The sequence below is a fragment of the Amblyomma americanum genome, chromosome 6 (assembly GCF_052857255.1).
Source record: "Amblyomma americanum isolate KBUSLIRL-KWMA chromosome 6, ASM5285725v1, whole genome shotgun sequence".
Lineage (NCBI taxonomy): Eukaryota > Metazoa > Arthropoda > Arachnida > Ixodida > Ixodidae > Amblyomma > Amblyomma americanum.
Window position 1 is genome coordinate 82,224,816 of NC_135502.1, and position 17,913 is coordinate 82,242,728.

General features: G+C 43.8%; 2 protein-coding genes across 3 annotated transcripts in view; one reads left to right on the top strand and one right to left on the bottom strand.

The window, feature by feature from the left end:
* Window positions 1-445: 445 nt before the first annotated feature.
* Window positions 446-7,112, bottom strand: LOC144093799 (uncharacterized). The gene is made up of 4 exons (XM_077627503.1): window positions 6,924-7,112; window positions 6,043-6,316; window positions 5,168-5,355; window positions 446-716 (listed from the first exon to the last, which is right to left on the bottom strand). The coding sequence occupies exons 1-4, from the start codon at window positions 7,080-7,082 to the stop codon at window positions 543-545; spliced, it is 795 nt and encodes a 264-aa protein (XP_077483629.1). The 5' UTR covers window positions 7,083-7,112; the 3' UTR covers window positions 446-542.
* A 68-nt stretch (window positions 7,113-7,180) lies between these two features.
* LOC144093798 (AP-4 complex subunit epsilon-1-like) overlaps window positions 7,181-17,913 on the top strand; it is a 35,179-nt gene continuing 24,446 nt past the window's right edge. Inside the window, exons 1-9 of one of the 2 annotated variants that reach the window (XM_077627502.1) lie at window positions 7,181-7,597; window positions 7,658-7,726; window positions 7,819-7,942; window positions 8,052-8,125; window positions 8,221-8,342; window positions 10,522-10,687; window positions 11,958-12,124; window positions 12,697-12,770; window positions 14,500-14,625. In XM_077627502.1, the coding sequence (XP_077483628.1) occupies window positions 7,475-7,597; window positions 7,658-7,726; window positions 7,819-7,942; window positions 8,052-8,125; window positions 8,221-8,342; window positions 10,522-10,687; window positions 11,958-12,124; window positions 12,697-12,770; window positions 14,500-14,625 (1,045 nt within the window). In that variant the 5' untranslated portion in view covers window positions 7,181-7,474. The remainder of the gene's footprint in view (window positions 7,598-7,657; window positions 7,727-7,818; window positions 7,943-8,051; window positions 8,126-8,220; window positions 8,343-10,521; window positions 10,688-11,957; window positions 12,125-12,696; window positions 12,771-14,499; window positions 14,626-17,913) is intronic. The other variant, XM_077627501.1, reaches the window with a different exon arrangement.

The following is a 17,913-nucleotide window of genomic DNA, read 5'->3' on the forward strand; positions in this document are numbered from 1 at the left end:
ACGAACGTCATTAAGCCCTGCTGACCGGTTACAACAAACGGACGGCGTAAACCAGGCGCCGCGATGCAAAATAACCAAACCATGCGCAACCATGCTTAACAAAGCTTTCGCTTGCATCACTAGGTTTAACAAACGCTAAATGTCTAATTTTTTTGTACCTCACTTTTGCTCACATACAATCGCCACCGTGCACGCTGATCATGGTTTCCAGCATCGGGATACATGAAAAATTCTCAGTAAAAATCTCCAGCAGCGTTTCTAACAAAACTGCTGGCGAATAGAGTATCTCAGACAGCAAGCTTTTTGTTGAATCGAAAAATTGGGTCCTTAAAATTCAGTGCTCGGTCCTTTAACTCATTTTTCAATGTTCTGCATAATATTGTAAAACAACTACAACTTCAGATTAAGTCGTTGCACAGAAACGTTGAGTTCATTGCAACAGACAGTCGTTGAAAAAGCCCAATTATGCTCTGTAAGAAGAAGCACAAAGGGCACCATTTATTCATGCTGCAGCATTATACATGCACTCCACAAAGATATGACTATGAACCCTTCTGCGTAAGGGCTTTCCACACACACTCCAGAGTGTCCAGTGCTGAAGAACGATGCATCTTCTGCACTTTTTCGTCAAGGACAGCTTCCTTAAGCTTCTTGATGTAATCACCCTCGAGCTCAGGACGGTTGTGCTTCACAAAAAAGCCAATCTTGGTCTGCACCTGCAAAGAAAAGAAATAATATATATACTTCTGAAATAATTACACTTAGCACAAACTCAACTGAGGCCACCAGTGGACTTGGTGCAGTTGGTTTCTGAGTCACCCGGTTGTTCTTTGTTGTACCACTTTCCCCCGTGTACAACTGCTCTGCCTCTGAATAAAATCATGACGCCTTTTTAATGCTACAGCGCTGAGGCTCATGTTCCGCAGAAAATCCACCATCGTCAGTGTTGTCATCGTCGGCGGTGAGCGAAAAATCCAGATTGGCCAAAAAGGGTGGCCCACCTGCCACCTTGATCACATGACCTTGCGACGTCATCACAATCTGCCCACCACGGCAGGTGGAAGTTAGAGATTGGTCGCAAGAGGTTGCTTGGGAAGAGCCTAGCAGGTGCAGGCTTTTGCTCGTCCCACTTTATGTTTTACTTTTTTGGCTTGCACCACTATTTCAGGGAGGAGCCACTGTAGAGGGTCTCACAACCCCACCATTGGCTGTACTTGAAACAGCCACCTGCTGGGGCAGTGGCACATTGCTTAACCCCTGCACCGTGGTATGAAGTGCACAAAATACAGTGCACGTACACCAGTGACGTGCTTCTTCCAGCGATGTGCCATCCACTGACATGCTGTCAGCACAACGGTTGCTAGGCGTTGCTATGCCTAACTTGCTTCACATAAGCCACAGCGGACAGTTCTTTGGAACAAGCCATTGACCACTATAAGAGGTCCAATACTGTTGCCAGTACACTATAAATAGAAGAATAGCTTTTTAAAATTAGGGTACAGTTGGTTTGTGCAACTCCTTTGGCAGCGAAACCAGGTCAGGCCAGTGCTGCACAAAGCATTAGTTAGGTTGGTTTCAATGCACGACAGGGATTTGGCATGAAAAATGAGCACAAGAGGTTGAAAGCCACGCTCAAGAACATCCCACGTTCACCTCATAACATGGTCTCACAGCACTAGCGCTGCCAACAAGTGCCAAAGGCCAAGCAGCCGACCTGTCTCCATGAATGAAAAGTGATAGAACAGCGCCATTAGCAGAAGCGCCACTTGCAGGGGCATAGTGTGCAGTCCGATACATCGAATGACCAGTGAAATTCGAGTTTGATATACCGTGTAACTTTCCCACCATTTTACACAAGGTTTTCAAGGGGATAATCGGTGTGTTCGATATAGTTAATGAGTTGAAGCATCTAGGTTCGATATGTCCACGCTCGTCTGTACAGCAAACAAAGTTACAAATTCAGTAAGCTAAACATAAGTACTGTTTAAAAGAAATTAGCAAATAAAGCCAATTTCTAAATGTTTAGAAACAATACAGCTAGGCACACACACAGACACAAAATATATACGAAAAGAAACTTCGAGCTCATTCTATCATCAGTTGATGTAGCTAATCAAAACAAGCATATGCCATGTCATACTCTCCTGAGCCAGAGCGAAACCTAAATTACTGCATTCTTCCCAACATTGCCCACGCGGCTGATGAATGCAAAGTGAGAAGTGCATTTCTGAAGGCTGGACTGCTTCCAAGGGTCATTCTGTATTGTCACAAACAATGTATGCACCTATGTAGGCCAACTGCAAGTTCTGCCTTCCCCATGTTTTAACTTGCACAAGAGAACCACATGTCTCGTCATTCCTAAAATGAACAGGGTTTGAAAATGCGCACCGGGCTTGCAAGGTGCAAGTGTAGTGTGTACCCTCGCTAGTTTCAACAATGCTTGCCTTAGCAGCGCAGGTAATATCACGGGCCGAACACTGCATCCTTTCATTTACCAGGTGTCAGAACACCAACCGTTTTTTGGCCATCATGCCCTCGGAGTCTAAAACTTTCCGCATGCCTTTCACTTTTTCACAACATAATCAGCTACATGGCGAGTAGCTGTCGCACTGAATGATCAGTGCCAGAAACACGCTATTTTACTTTTAAAAAAATGTTTAGTCTTGGCTCCTTTCGAAAAATTGGCCAGAAATTTGCATTAGTCTTACAAGAAAGCTGGCGGCTCATCATAAGTGTACACAGGTTCTAACCACTGCTGAAAAAGGGAACCACCTGTCCACACTGGAGGCCCAGCGACAGATGACTGAGGGTGTCACTTGAAGCAAAGAACATGTGTATGTGTGAGCTGGCAAGCAGTCGCTCACGTGTAATCAAATATGTAAAAGGGCATGGCACTTCATTCCAATTAAAACGAACAGCCGTTGGTGATTTTTTCACATCTGTTAGTTTAGTTCATGGGGGTTTATCGTCCCAAAGCGACTCAGGCTATTAGGGACGCCACAGTGAAGGGCTCTGAAAAATTCAACCACCTGGTGTTCTTTAACATGCAATGACATCGCGCAGTACACGGGCCTCTACAATTTAACCTCCATCGAAATTCACCCACAGCAGCCGGGATCGAACCCACGTCTTTTGGGTCAGCAGCCGAGCGCCTTAACCACGCAGGCACCGTGGAAGCATTTCACAACTATTACCATTAAAGAAATTTGCATGATATTCAAGTCAACATGGTATTTTGGCAATGGACACACTCAGTCCTGCCAAATGTCTTCAGGACTGTTGTATCGCTTCTTTGCTAACATGTATACAACTGCTCATTCTTTAATGCATGCATGAAAATGAAAGCACTGGTGAGCAATGCCATGTTATGGTGGCTGCCAGAGTTCAGGCATTCCAGCGACAGATATGAAGGCAGTACTACTTTTCATAAATTGTCATTACATCATAACGCTTATTAAAAGAAAAAAAATGATTGCTCAACAATGGCTGGGTTGTGTGTGCCAATTGGCCACATTGACAAGATGCACATACAGCACCAACTTTCACTGCAAAACATTGTTTCACCTTGTTTTACGTGATTTTTGTGCTGAAATGAGATTATAATCCTTCTTTAACCCCTAATATGATGCTGATTGCTGTCAATATAAGGCAAGATTTTTTCTCTTCCACAATGATGCTGAAACATTTCTAACTGCTGCCCATCCTTAAAGGGGCCCCGAAACACATAATCAGTGCATTGTTTTGCCTGTTGGTTGCATAGAATGAGTTATAGCGATGCTATCAGCATCGGTCGAACTGCGTATACCCCCAGTTTTTAATATTTTAATTAGCTCGCAAAAAAAATTCATGGCGCTGACAGTGTCACCATAAAGTGGCGGTTTTAAGTAGTGATATAACATCACTGGCCGGGAGCTTGATTATTGGACAAACAGTAAATATACTGCAAATTTTGTCAATAAATAGAGATACATTTTGTCAAGTTTTTGCGTTTTATATTACATCACCAAAAACAACTTGTTTGCTTTAGATAAATGCACTGTAAAAAGCAAGTACAACAAAAATACACCAACAGAGGCTCTGGCTATTTTTGTGCTTCGACGGACTTTGCATCTCTCTGTACACATCCTACAACCTAGCGCACAGCACTTACGGCTACTCTCTGTGTATCTGAGAACGGCTTTGCGGAATCGATCCGATCGAGCCATTGCACTCTACAAGCGTTCGCTTTGGTCCCAAGGAAGGATGCAAAGAAAAAAGCAATTTGTTTCACATTTAGCAGTGCACATTGTCGGCTTGTGCAGGATTACCGGGCTGCGGCGGCAGATGGCGCCACGTTCCCATCAACAGCGCACGCGCCTTGCTCGCCGTGACCAATCAGCACGTTCCTAGCAGCGGCCATGGTACGCGGTAAGTAGTAGTGGTACGAGCTATCCTAAAGGTATCTAGTATCTTGCGCAGGGCGTGACTCTGTCGCCATATCTCGCACTCGAGTTCGGACCCATAAGTCAGGGAACGTCACAGGTCAGTGCTCCCTTCTGCGCCGTCGACATGACGATGGAGCATCGCTACGTCAATTGGGCGTTACAGTGGTTGTTGTAACCATGAAAACGACGCTACCAGCCTTGACAAGAACGAGTTACAGCGATTAGACAACCATGGTGTGCAAACTTCCGCCACGTGCTCAGATAGGCTGTTTTGATTGGTCCTTCCCGGTGTCGTCATACGGAGAGTGAAATGGGAAAGGGAAGCAGCGCGAAAATTGAGTTGAGGGCAGCATTTTGTTTGCTTTTATTTTTAAATTTCTTCATTCATAACTCCTGTTCTTATGCATCGATTCGTGTAATTCTTTTTGAGTCAGCATCTGTGTGACATAAAGAATTTATTTGAAGTATAGCTGGCATCAAGCAATGTTTCACAGTCCCTTTAAAGGCCCCACTCTGGGTTTAATAGCTCCAAGCTTACATACCAACACAGTGCGATTGCTCCCATCCGGGAACATGATATCGTGCCTGCAATACTTTGCTCAATGGTAAATAACAGCTGTACATTCACATTACAAAAGTATTTAAATGCAGCCATCCCAATACATAAGAGGGGTGAGCAAATTTAAAGACATGTATAATGAGATTTTTACTGCCAAAACACAGTAAACTGCAAGAATGCTTACCAGTCGAAAGCAGTGAGAGAGAAAGTATGGCTTCCGACTTTCAAGCATAAACGACAGGTACTTCCACAGAGGCCCCCTGAGGGGATTCACTGGCTTGCCTTGAACAAGGTAGAGAGTGTAAAACTCGCAAAGAAAGATTGCATTGCTTATTATTGTCTGGGGTGATGACTCTGCTTTCTCCTCAAATCCTGCAAGGCCAAAGAGCAATAAGTTTATTGCACCAACAGTTTAGTAAATCATTGTAAACAATTAACTACAGTTAATGCCAACATGTAAAAAATGCAGGTTACAACCCACTGAACAGAAATATTTAGGAGTACTGCCAAAAGCAACTGAAAGTTGTTAGAGGTTGGAGTAAACGAATAAAGACAAGACGGAGACTGGAACAAGATTTATGCACCCTGCTACCTGTACGTTCTCATCGTTCTCTTCTGTTCGCGCTCGCACATGCACGCTGCTTCCGGGACACAAGCTCACACTCACAAAAGTGACAATAATGGAAGCAAAAACCAAATTACGGATCATGCTTTCCCTTGTTTCGCCCTCTCCAAGCAGAGAAGTGAAAGCAATGGCTGTACTGGGCCGTAACCACCAACTCCATAGCAGCGCTCACTCTGATGCACTTGTTCGTCAGACACATAGGGATCATGACTAAATAGGAATGTTTTGATAGGCCAGGAAGCAAATTAGTCACTGACTGACATACAATGCTGCAGGGTGGAGATTCAATTATAACAGAGTTACTCTGTACTTCTACCGTTGTAAAAAACTGGACGCACATTTTCTTTTTATTCCAATCCGCGCACAGATGCTAAAAAATGTCTGGAGAGAAACAACCACTGCACAGTGAAACGCGAACAAGACAAATAGGCTACCTTCAAACTCATGCTGCATTTTCGTCAGGATTTTGCTTCTGAGCTTGACACCATCAATCTCCACGTTACAAAGCTGTACGAGTGCGTGGCAAGTCACTTCTGCCTGGTCCGGCCCCAACAGGCAAAGTTCATACATTGTGTTCACGGCATCCTCCATATCCTTTGGCGACTTCAGTTTGTCAGTCAGCACAGCAAGGTGCTTGGAAAAGGTCGGGTCAGACGTGTGGAGGTATTTGAACTGTGCACATAACTTTTTTATTTCATCGTTTTCTTCCTGAAAGAGAACAAGTGAATGCCCATAGTAAGTGAACAGAAGTAATGAAAGCCTAGAACAAGGAGCAACGACGGCCAGGCTGACTGCGTCATATAAAGGTAATGCAGATAAAAGCGAGGGGGGGCTGAAATAGCTCTTTATAAGATGAAGTGCGAAGATTTTCAAGCATTTAACTTCGTACAATTCTGCGAACGAAAACACCGAACACAAAGAACGACACCACTTAGTATGGACGCAATGCAAACAAGCGTTCGTTACTTTCTCATGAAGTGCGCGTTATTTGCCTGCTCTGCTCAGCCCCAGTCATCACTTCTTGAAGTCAACAGCTCAATTTTATAAAACGTTCTAAGAACCTGTACGCTGGAAATAAGGTTGAGTGGAAATAGAAGCCGGTAGTGTTTCAGAAATGTTCCGAATTTGGCAGGCCTCGAAGATCACATCAGAAGTATGCTAGTAGATTTTGAGTCATTAGCAAAAAAATGCTGGCAGCGGGCCAATCTATGTTCCTATTGCCAGAGGCGGCAAAAGGAACGCCAATCCCGTTATGTGGAACAACGGTACAATGCACACAAAAACTGCCGGCGTGTTTGTTTGTTAGCGTTGCAACCTTAGCTGGCGTCGGTGGCAGGGGCGCATTTCCATCTGGATTGGCGTCACCTCCAGGCCCAGCAGTCACGGTGCTTTGCTCACAGTCATCCTTTGGCCGGCGCAGTTGATGCCGAACTTCGGGAAATGCGGCGCGACTGCCCCTGCCGCGACCAGCCATTTTTGACAGGAGATGGATTTAACTGGATTGCTAGTGGATTGATTTCGGCCATGACGGCGTTGGCGGTTGTGAACGGCTGCGCTAAAAATGCCCTGAACCGAAGGCCGCAACTCCGAACTTCATTTTTTATCCCTTCAAGTAGTTATCGCCGGACAGCAAAGCGACAGTTGTGCTTTTTAGAGTGACTGTGAAAGCAAAACTAGTGACGCCGAGCACATTACTGCACTCATCTCGTAACTGTCAGAACGGTTTGGCGTATTGGGTTGCCCATATAGCAACATCCACAAATATGTCAGCCTCCAGTTGCTTTCAGTGGTTTCTGTTAGTGCTTAGAATGGGTGGAGGAAAACTTGCAAACGTAGCGATTATGACCCAGTGAATTACGACACAGAATGTCTAAAATTGTTGAAAAGACAGTAAATTCTCTCCAAGCTTACGTGAGTCGGAACATACTGAGGGGAGAGTTTCTGCTACAGGAGTTTACACTAGAGATAGGCTCTGCCGCAACCAAAGAGGTAAGTTTTTGTCTTACAAAGTTTATGCGGACATTACTAATGTTGCGTCGCCTACTGAAGGATGAAAACGATATCGTCGCGCGAAAGCTCTCTGCTCTGGAGCAGGACATGAAAGACTGCACGAAAACTGTAAGAAACGTTGCTGCTGGCTTTTTATACTGTCATTCTTGAGAGTTTGAGACCGTGGTTCGTTTTAAACTGTTTCATTTCAACTTCGCTAGGACCGCCTAGAGGAGTGCCTTCTCCAGGCTATGTTCCTTGAAATGATGGGACATCCAACACCGTTCGCGTATGTTCACGCTGTTAAACTTCTGCAACAAGGGCAACTCAGCCAAAAGCTGATAGGTGAGACGTGAAGCGCCTTTCGTAACTAAGTTGTGGGATGCATGTAAAACATGAACAAATCGGTTTAGTTATTCAGACATTCGCGCACTATATCTCTTTTTTTTTTCAGGTTATCTGGCGACGTCTGCGTTTTTAGATCCAAAGCATGAACTGGTTGTGCTTCTGATCAACAGCATTCAGCGGGTAAATTGAGTGCCTCTATAAATTCACTGCCCCTTTAGACGGAGAGGTTTCAGTCAAAAAAGGTAAATCACTTATCAAACTTGTGCTCTCTTTAGGATTTGGCAAGCAAAGTCTCGCTTGTTGTCGTGATGGCTCTGGAAATCATACCGAAACTTATTCATGGTGATTTTGCATATGTCGTTCAGCCACTCGTCGTCGAGAAGACAAAACACTACAGGTAATGCCAACTATGTTTCCTGAATTCGGTAGGAATACTGAAGTCATCATATCACTTGTGTACGAGTAAAACTTGATGCTGGGCTAGTTGGTACACCTCTTGGATGAAGTTCACAATAAAGTAACTCAGTACAAGTTGCGGCACACAAGAAAGGTGATCCTTAATGTGTTTGCCTTGCATTGGCATTTACTTCATTCCAAGATTTGTGAGCATCTTGCTGGCAAAAATTATGTTTTCGTTTGTTTTGGGCATTCTTCTGTCACCTGTGATGAGTGAAACCAGGACCTGTAGCACTGCTTTCAACACAGCTGGAGTAGAATTTTAACTTGCTTTTTAATGTGGACTCATAGAAGTTCCTCTATTCACTGTTGCTGCATTTCATTTCAAGCGGTGTGGCCGTACAGTATTTTTGACTGCTTAATATGTGAAATCCAGCAGACCTGAGCATATGATTAGATGCATCTCAGTACTATGTGTTTATTCTGAAGGAATATTATTACTGTTATCCCAGCACTAAGTTTACTTTTTCTTGCGGCCCTCATTTCACAAGCTGTTGTATGGAATGAGGAGGCCGAATTTTTGTTTGAAGGAGAAAGGAAACTCTAATGAACACAGCTTATGTAATATATTTTATAGGCACTGTAGTATTGTGTTAAGCTTTCATTCTGTCCTACAGCATATTTCATTGTGTGTTTTTATTGGACTTCAGTTAAAAAATACATTCAAATATCAGTGCAAAAGTACATTAAAAGCTGTACTCAGTTCCATTCATAGCAGGCAATGCTGCCAAAGCTAGCGCACCTGTTTGCACAGGCTAAGTCCATGCCTCAAAAGTAGTTCGCCTTACAACCAAAGTGAACACAGGCATATTTCATTGCGACAGATCTTAAGGGCCGTGATTAGCGACGTTCTGGACTTCGTTTTACCTCTTGCCACATTTTCGTCCTGAGACTCATCGAGACTTCGAGAAGTAATAATGACATGTGGTGGTATGTATGCAACTGGTGGGATGAATCGCTCTGACGCCTTTCGCATCTAAAAGGTAGTTCACCGAAAGAAAATTACAGCCAGAGGGCCTGAACACTGAGCACCTCACTGCTTCAACCATGATTACCGGCCGACCTCTCCGCCTTTCTTTCATTAAAATTCTTTCTTCTCATCTCATCTTCCCATTATTATCACTTCTCTTAAACTCACAAAGGCTTCAAAAAGAATGATTTATACGTGGCAGAGTAACACATTTTTGTGGGGCGTTCTGCTCCCGCAGCCTCTGCAGCATTGACTGCTATGTATGAAACAGGGTATACATTGATTAATATTTAGTAATGTGGTATTTGAACTGCTTTGTTATCCTGCCGTTTTTACTTAAGCGGAAGGCTAGGTGACATATATTAAAAACAATTAATCACTGAGCATATGCTTGTATCACGGATTTCAAATTTCATTTGACCTGTTATGGACTGTTCATTTCTTCACAAAGAATCTAATGTCAGTCCATGCCTCATTATTTTTGTTCAGTGTCTGTGTTTGCACCCCAACCGTTGTGTGTAGGTGCAAACTGGAAATATGCATTGTGAGTCTCAGGCTCAGTATGATAGTGCCATGATGTTCATGGGCTTTTCAAACATGGGTGGGGCAAAACTGATTGATGTTTACACCCTTGGAGATTACACGCAAAATTTAAAGTAGATCTCATCACTAACACAGTGTCATGGGATACTCGTAGCATATCATTTGCATCTTACTATTCATTCAAGCCGAAAGTCAGCTTTGCAGCATCACTCTGAAATCTTGAGCGTGCCTTCTCTGATTGACTTCGAAATAGCAAGTGAAGTGAAATAGAGAAAAAAAATCAAGGTTAGCTATGTGTACATAGTATTCACGTTCTACAGTTTTCAAAACAGGGCAACTTTGAAGCAGACACTCTGGAACCTTAAGTCGCAGCATTACCATATGGTACTATACCCATAGCTTTATCTTTGCAAATAATTTGTAGTCCATTAACCACACTGTAATTTTTGTTCCATTATACCCGCTTTGTTGCAGTAGGATCTTGCTGTCAAAAGATTTTTTTTTCGCTTTCGAGGGCTTCCTTCAACACCTGCTGATTACAACAAGTTGTTGTAAATGTAGTGCTTCATTCATTTAAAGCTGGCTTTTTTTTTTCCAACTTTTCCAGTTCTGCTGTGCGGAAAGCAGCTCTCTTAGCTCTCCAACACTGCCACTCTCAGTGTGGTTCTAGTCAGGTTCCGATGGCATCACTGCCAGTCTTGGAAAAAGGGCTTGCGGACTCTGAAATAAATGTGGTTTCATCAGCAGCTCAGTGCATCCGGGCGTGCGCAAAGGTATGAAATGTTTTTACATAGCACACTGCTTTCACTTGATGCTAGCTTGTAGATATTTAACAGTAATGTTCCAGAATTCCTCATTTGTAATGCACTTAATACCATATTTCAGGCTGTACAGTATTTGGTTGCAAAGATAGATGTATTAAGTGCTAGGATTGGAACCACTAGTCAGTTTGAACTAATACTGCTAATGTGCGCAGTTCTTTCGACTTCAAGTATACTACCTTTTCTGCACATTTAATGGCAGACTTGACTAAGGTTGATGGAGGAGCATTGCTTAAGGAGTGATGAGAGTTATGGAGCATTCTAGAACAATGCTATACATGTAGCTTGCAAGACTGGCAGATCGGGCTAGTTGGTAATTCATTATGCGATACAGCGCGAACAGAGACAAAAGCAAAGAAAGGCAAGACACCACAGCGCTGTGGTGTCTTGTCTTTCTTCGTCCTTGTCTCTGTTCGCGCGGTATCGCATAATGCTATACATAGTGGCTGAACTTTTCAATGTCATCCAGAAAAAAAAAAAAGTATGCTGAATTAAATTTTCGTAATTTGGTTTTTAAGAAAAAATATCAGTATCTATGACTTGCATGCCAGAGCTGCCAGCTATTGCGTAGGAGTTACACTCAGCCATAGGAGAAAATTGAAGTATGCAAGCCAGAGGCGTACTGAGACAGGGCACCACTAGATTAAGTACCGCCCCGCTCGTTTGAACTACCTTGCACACGTGCTCAGTGATAACCTTTTAGAAACCTTTCTGCAATCAACTTCTACTTGCATTTGTGTCTTGCCATTCCTTATTTTATCTTTGATTACATTTTTTTGCCGATAGCATTTCTTTTTGCGAGCACAGATATAAGTACTTTACTAAAATGAACGAGCACTTGTGCATTAATTACTGGTAAGTCGAATACTCAGGCTTGCAAAAAACTGACCGAGAAAAAAACAGCAGCTTGCTTGTAGAGAATAATAATAGCTGAAAAATACCAAAAAATACCGTAAAAAAGACTTGAATTTTTAAAAAATTTAAACCGTAAAGTCCAACCTCTAGTTATACTGTATCGAGAAAAGCTTGATTATTTCTAACATAACATTTGTTTTTGCGCTTTTAGTTATCCTGGGCTTCCATGGTGTAAGAGCTTTATCTTTTAGTGGATTTATATTAGTAGCAGCTTTTTAGAGGGAAGGGTGGTGGGGAGCTTGTCTGAACTGAACTGAACTTTTGCTACAGTATTGGTGAACTTGTATTCCTATTCTTGTTTCAACAGGACAACAGTAGCGCGATTGGTCATCACCTGAGCATTCCGCTGCTGGATGTTCTGAGCCAGCTGAGATTGAAGAGGGTGCACAGTGACTATGAGTTCGGAGGAATTTCAGCACCGTGGCTTCAAATGACCATTCTGAGTGCCCTGGGCCGCATGCAACTCAATACAGAGCAAGTGTTGCAAGCTGTATTTATGACTGTCCTTCAGTTTTTTGTTTTCATGTCTGGGATGTTTTTTATTGCTATTTGTATGTTTGAATGAATTTTGTGGTGTTATAAAAGTAGCATAATTAATTCCTATGGTTCAGTTATGGTTCAAATATTTTGTCGTGGTCACAAGGCTGTACAGTTACAGGCACGGCTGGTAAGTACCCTAAAGTTTATTTTTTAATAGATTTGTGTACTCATGTCACCTTGACCGCTCTAAAATCTGCAAGCAGTGACGGAAGACATCTGGAAAAATCAGACAGGTGGAAAATTATGCTAGCATTGCCGATGTCATGCATATGATAAAATGAAGTGCAGTTGCCAAACGGCTCAATTCAAAACATTCAGGCTTAAATTATTCAAGTTTCTCATAACAAAAGCAATGAGCTAGGAAGGTTTTCTTGAGAGCAGGCATTTATACTTTGAGTGCAAACTTTATGCTTAGCATATGTAGTAATGTGTTGATTTTAGATCTTTTTTAAAACCTGTAGCAATTTTGTAGCTATGCATTGAACTTTTCTTGTGCTATTTTCTAGGGAAACAGACAAGGTCTTAGCTGCAATAAAGGAAATCCTGGACTCAAGAGTGGTTAACCAAACCATCTATTATGGTATGCTGGCCACATCTTTTATGCTGATTACCAAGCCTTAATGGAAGCTGGCTCTTAAGCTTGTTCTGTTTTCTTGGTGCGACATGAGGGATTTCTTCTTATAAGTGATAACGTTATTTTGAGAAACACTAAACTTAGCACAGATAACGGGCTTTGTTTGTGATTTTAGCAGCAGATGCAGTGAATGGCTTGATGGCTTGATTCTGCTACAAGTATGCATAACTTGTGTATATTCTGCTGGAGGTCTGCTGTGAATGCTCAGTTTTGTTCTCTTTTAGAATAAACATATTTTGTAGCCAAAGCTACACTAGGCTAATTACCCATCCCTAGTCACTACTGGGCATGCCACACCAGTTGCACTGTTCCCTGGCCTGCCCCTGCACCTGCCCTGCCTTTCCTCAAAATCTAATTTTCAGTTTCCTTTTTCTTCCTTTCTTCTTTCCCTTCCTCCTTTATCCCTTTCCTTGCTGAGTGGTTAGATATGTGAGACAGTTACTATGCCATTTCCTTTCCTCAAAAACCAAACCAAACAAGTGAGCTGCAGGCATTCATTGCAATGTCATTGACAACTAACTTGTGATGGTGTCCACAATGTTACAGCTCTGTGGGTCAGTGGACACCTCAATCTCGCTTTCATGTATGTGGCTGGGGTTGGTGTCCAGTTGCAAAAACCTGCTTCGATTGCAGTTTGCAGTGCCCCACCCTGCCACCCTGGCAGGTGGCAGTTAATGGTTGATCCCCTGAGGTTGGTCACCAAATGAACATGAACACTGTGGCCTATTGCTGCAATGCTGTGTGTCAGACACAATGTTTTCAGTGCTAATGCATGCAGCCGACGTCTCTCTCTCTCACCACCGCCATGTACATCAAAGTGGGAATGAGGCGTCCACTGACCCATGGAGCTAGTTATGCACCCTTCCTTTGCCATCTAGAATGTCATCAAGGCCAACGCCAATGAACACAATGAACGCCCAGCTTTTGCTTTGTATATCCTGGATTAGCTAAGCTAATCCACATTCATTTTTATGCTTGGCTAAGCTTTCAAGCTTGTGAGTGTCACTTCCCATTGTTCACCGGTCCTCCTTCATTGCTTTTGTGCATTGTGTGTCCTTTTGTCTTCCTTTGTCCTGTGTTTTGCGCTAGTTTACCTTACTTTAGAGTATTGTACCAACTTGCCCGAGCTTCTGCCTCGACAAAGTTTATGGCTTCATTTTTGCTTGGGTTCACATTTAGATTTTCTTCTGAACATAGGCTGAGTCTATCCGAAACCTCATTAGCTTACTAATAAGGGCAGCCTCAGAAACAGATGAAGGAAAAAAAAAAGTAATGCCAAATGTGCACATGGCAGATTTTGCCTAACTAACTGATACAGTGTCATTGATGTGTAAATATTTAATTGGAAAGCAAATGTCTTAGGATACTGCCTAGTGGTGCTTCAGACGTAATTTTTAAGACTCACATACTTATGTTACATGCTTTACGTGTACTGTGGTCATTTTTCTTTGCCAAAGTGATCATAGCCAAAGTGATCATTTGGCTACTTCTGAAAAGGCTATGGAGCATGCTCCAAACAGATCTGCTGTAATTACCTTACCGGCAGTGTTGTTTTGTAGCAGTGGTCATCACAGCATACCCCCCCTTTCTTCTTGTTCAATGTGGTTTTCATGTTGTGTTATGTTGCCATCACAGCATAATGATTGAATTAACAACTCTTCTTTCATTCTTTCAGCAATTTTGTGGGAATCGTTACACACATTATCTAAAGTGTTGGCGAGTGGAAGCTCCCTGGAGAAAAGCGCAGTAGCCTGCATTGCCAGAATGCTTCATTCGAACAGTACTGACCTCAATTACTCTGGTAAGAAACAACAAACATTTCTCCATTTTGCACTGAAATCTCTTTCGCATGTCTAATGTTTAGAATGCAGAAGCTTTATTTTGTAATGGTATTGTCTGCCAGGAACATAGTGCTAGGGCAGAGAGTCATTGCAGATAACTTCCTGTTTGTATTGTGCACTTCTAGATTGCTCCACATTTCTTTGTGCTTCGCATCTTTAGTATAGTTTGGTGTCCGCTTGCATGTGCACATGCAATCATAAGGGCACTCTCCAGCTTAAGAGTGTTTTGGTCGACTAATTCTACCGATAAAAAGATTACTTTCACAGAAATGGAGTACAGTCGACGACCGATTTTTCGGACTCTCTGTGGACCGCGAAAACGACCGACAAATCAGGCAGTCCGGAAAACCAAATTTCATCGAAAAAATCACGAACTTATCATCAGTATGCCGGAAGAAGGGGTCAGTTGCATTACACACATTCTAAAGCTCCTCATGTCTAAATTTAGCCGCGCGGCATGTACACAGACGACAGGCGGCGACTGCTTTCACGAGCTCGGCCTGGCTGTGCTGCCCTCAGCATGTCGCCGTTGAATGCACGGGTTGGGACAAATTCTAAACGGGAAACCGAACACGCCACTTCGGAAACTGCGCTGCATTTGCAGTACGGTGGGCCCGGTACGAGAACGCGAAGATGGCGAAACAATAAGAACCGAGAAACAGCCGAAGAAAGCGCTTCGTCGCAGCGTTGGCCTTCGTCATAGACCTAGCGACTAGAGCCGAAATCTGCATCGTATGCGGCGATATGCACTTTGCGGTGGCTTGCGTATAATGAGAGGCTACTTGCCTGTCATCGAACCACCAGTCGCTTGTGGTTTTACTATAGAAAAGTCAGGGTTGCAGTGCATTTTGCCACAGGTACGCTGACCTCGCTTTGAAATGCACCACCATTTCCTCCTGCGTGTAGGCCGCTGCGGTGGCTGAGTGGTTATGGCGCTCGGCTACCGGCCCAAAAGATGCGGGTTCGATCACGGCCTCGGCGGTCGAATTTCGATGGAGGCGAAGTTCTAGAGGCCCGTGTGCTGTGCGGTGTCAGTGCACGTAAAAGAACCCCAGGTGGTTGAAATTTCCGGAGCCTTTTACTACGGCGTCCCTCATAGCCTGAGTCGCTTCGGGACATTAAACCCCCATAAACCATTTCCTCCTGCGCTCACCCTCTCTGTGAAACCGCACGCCTCCCACGCGCTTCGCTGCTACCTCTTTCTGTATTCGGGACGAAAGACTCGGCACAGGTGAGCTCTGCAAACTCTGACTGCTGTTCAAGTTCGTGTGGCAGAAGACATTCAGGAACAGTATGAATTCGAAACCACGCGGGCGCAATGTGCCAACTTGCGCAGAATTGCAGCATCGCAAGTTAAGAGACTTCCTTTAAGCTTGAATTTTGTTTTGTTTGATCAAGTTTTCGATCTCTCCTGCAGTTTGAATTAATGATATTCCATTGTGCACATCATATGGCGGCTTGGAGTGTATTGGTGGGTATTGGTGGCGAGTGCGAACGAGGTCCGAAAAATCGGGCAGTCAGTTGCGGTGCGTCCGGAATATCAGGCGCTCTTATGTATTGGCTCTAGAGCTCCAGGGCCATCGCGGTGCCGCGAAAAAGTCCAAATAATTTAGCATGTCCGAATAATCTAGCATGTTCGAAAAATCAGGCGTCCGAATTTTCGGTCGTCGACTGTATTTACATTTGCTAGGAAAGGCCAAGGACTGCAATGCTGGTAACACTGCCATTGGCCGTTTTCACAAGCAAACTGTAATGATGTGAACACTTTTTTCTTTTGTGCACGGGTACATCTCAAAGGCTAGATGACGCCGGCGTCCATTTCATATCAGCGATCACGGAGTTCATAATTCTCTCAACATCATCATTAATGCCACAAGTTTGAGTCGAGAGGAAGGAAAGAAATATTCTTTTTATAACTCCAAATGAAAATTGAAATTTGTTTTTTTCGGGGAAAGGAAATGGCACAGTATCTATTTCACATATTGGGGAATGGACACCTGAACCAGGCTGTAAGGGAAGGGATAAAGGAGGGAGTGAAAGAAGAAAGGAGGAAAGAGGTACCATAGAATAATTTGGACCACCTGTGGATCTTTAGCCTGCACTGACATCGCACAGCACATGGGTGCCTTTGCGTTTTGCTTCCATGAAATGCGGCCGCCGTGGCCGGGCTCAAACCTGGGAACTCTGCTCAATATATGAATGAGATGATAAAGTGAAACTGAACCCCATCTATTATCTAACTAATATCTAATGATTGTGCTGAACAGTACAGTGGCAGCTGTTTATTTTCTCTAAAACAAACAGGCAGAGCGCAGCCATGTTGTCAGTGCCACTTTGAAATACCTTGTAAAATTTGCAATGCAAAATCAGAAAAATGCTAGCATATTCAAGCCATCAAATGCCTAATATGTGCAGTCGAGCCCACTTGTAACAGCCACAGATATAACAAACGCTCGCTTAATACAAGCAGGTGTGGTGCTACCGTCAAAGTATGCATAACGGCAAAGTCAATTTGCCGCAGATACAACGAACAACTTTGGCCGCAGCACTCGGTTATAGCAAACGAGGAGGCGCCGTATACTCTCCTTGGAGTTGAAAAGATCGTGCTTCTAGCAAGCGCGGAGACCAAAGAGCGCCTCTCAACTTTCGCGACACTGCCCCGGAAAGAACATGTTGACCAGAAATGCAATAGAAAGGCGGCATTGAAACAGTAAGTAACCGCTGACCAAGCCCGCGCCGATGGCCTACGAGCGCAATCATTGCGTGCGTGTTCGCCGGCTGGGCAAAGCATCCTAAGTTGAAGAAGCATGGTGCGCGCACAGGAACATTGTCGAAAGCGAACCTACTGACCATGGCCGTGGAGCGACTAAAAGCAGTGATTTGAGACTTTCAAAAGCCTTGCTGGCCATGCTTGTGACGTGGTATTTGTCACCTGCCCAGTTGGCTCCATCTTTTGCGCTGCTGCCACATGCAGGCAGCGTCATACAGCCGACAGTGCAGCTGATGCACTTCGTGCCACGTGTGCTGCGCCCAGGAATGACAGATGAAGCTCGAAAACACGTGATCAGACGCGTGTAGATTTGTGGTAACGCTTTGTTGATGCACAGCTGGCCATATGTTTCCTCGGGTGACTACGTTCCTGTGGACAACAATATCACAGAGGCGCATGCTTTGACAAAGACGTTGAACATGAAGTACGAGCACTCCCCTAGTGCTAGGGATCTCATTTATGTGGCTGAACCGCCACC

What these genes read in the sequence shown, in the direction of transcription:
- LOC144093799 (XM_077627503.1), bottom strand. Translation starts at nt 7,082, where the DNA reads ATGGCTGGTCGCGGCAGGGGCAGTCGCGCCGCATTTCCCGAAGTTCGG. An exon ending in AATGCAGCATGAGTTTGAAG is followed by an intron (nt 5,356 to 6,042) that starts GTAGCCTATTTG and finishes TTGGCCTTGCAG; the next exon opens with GATTTGAGGAGAAAGCAGAG. An exon ending in TCTCTCACTGCTTTCGACTG is followed by an intron (nt 717 to 5,167) that starts GTAAGCATTCTT and finishes TTTTCTTTGCAG; the next exon opens with GTGCAGACCAAGATTGGCTT.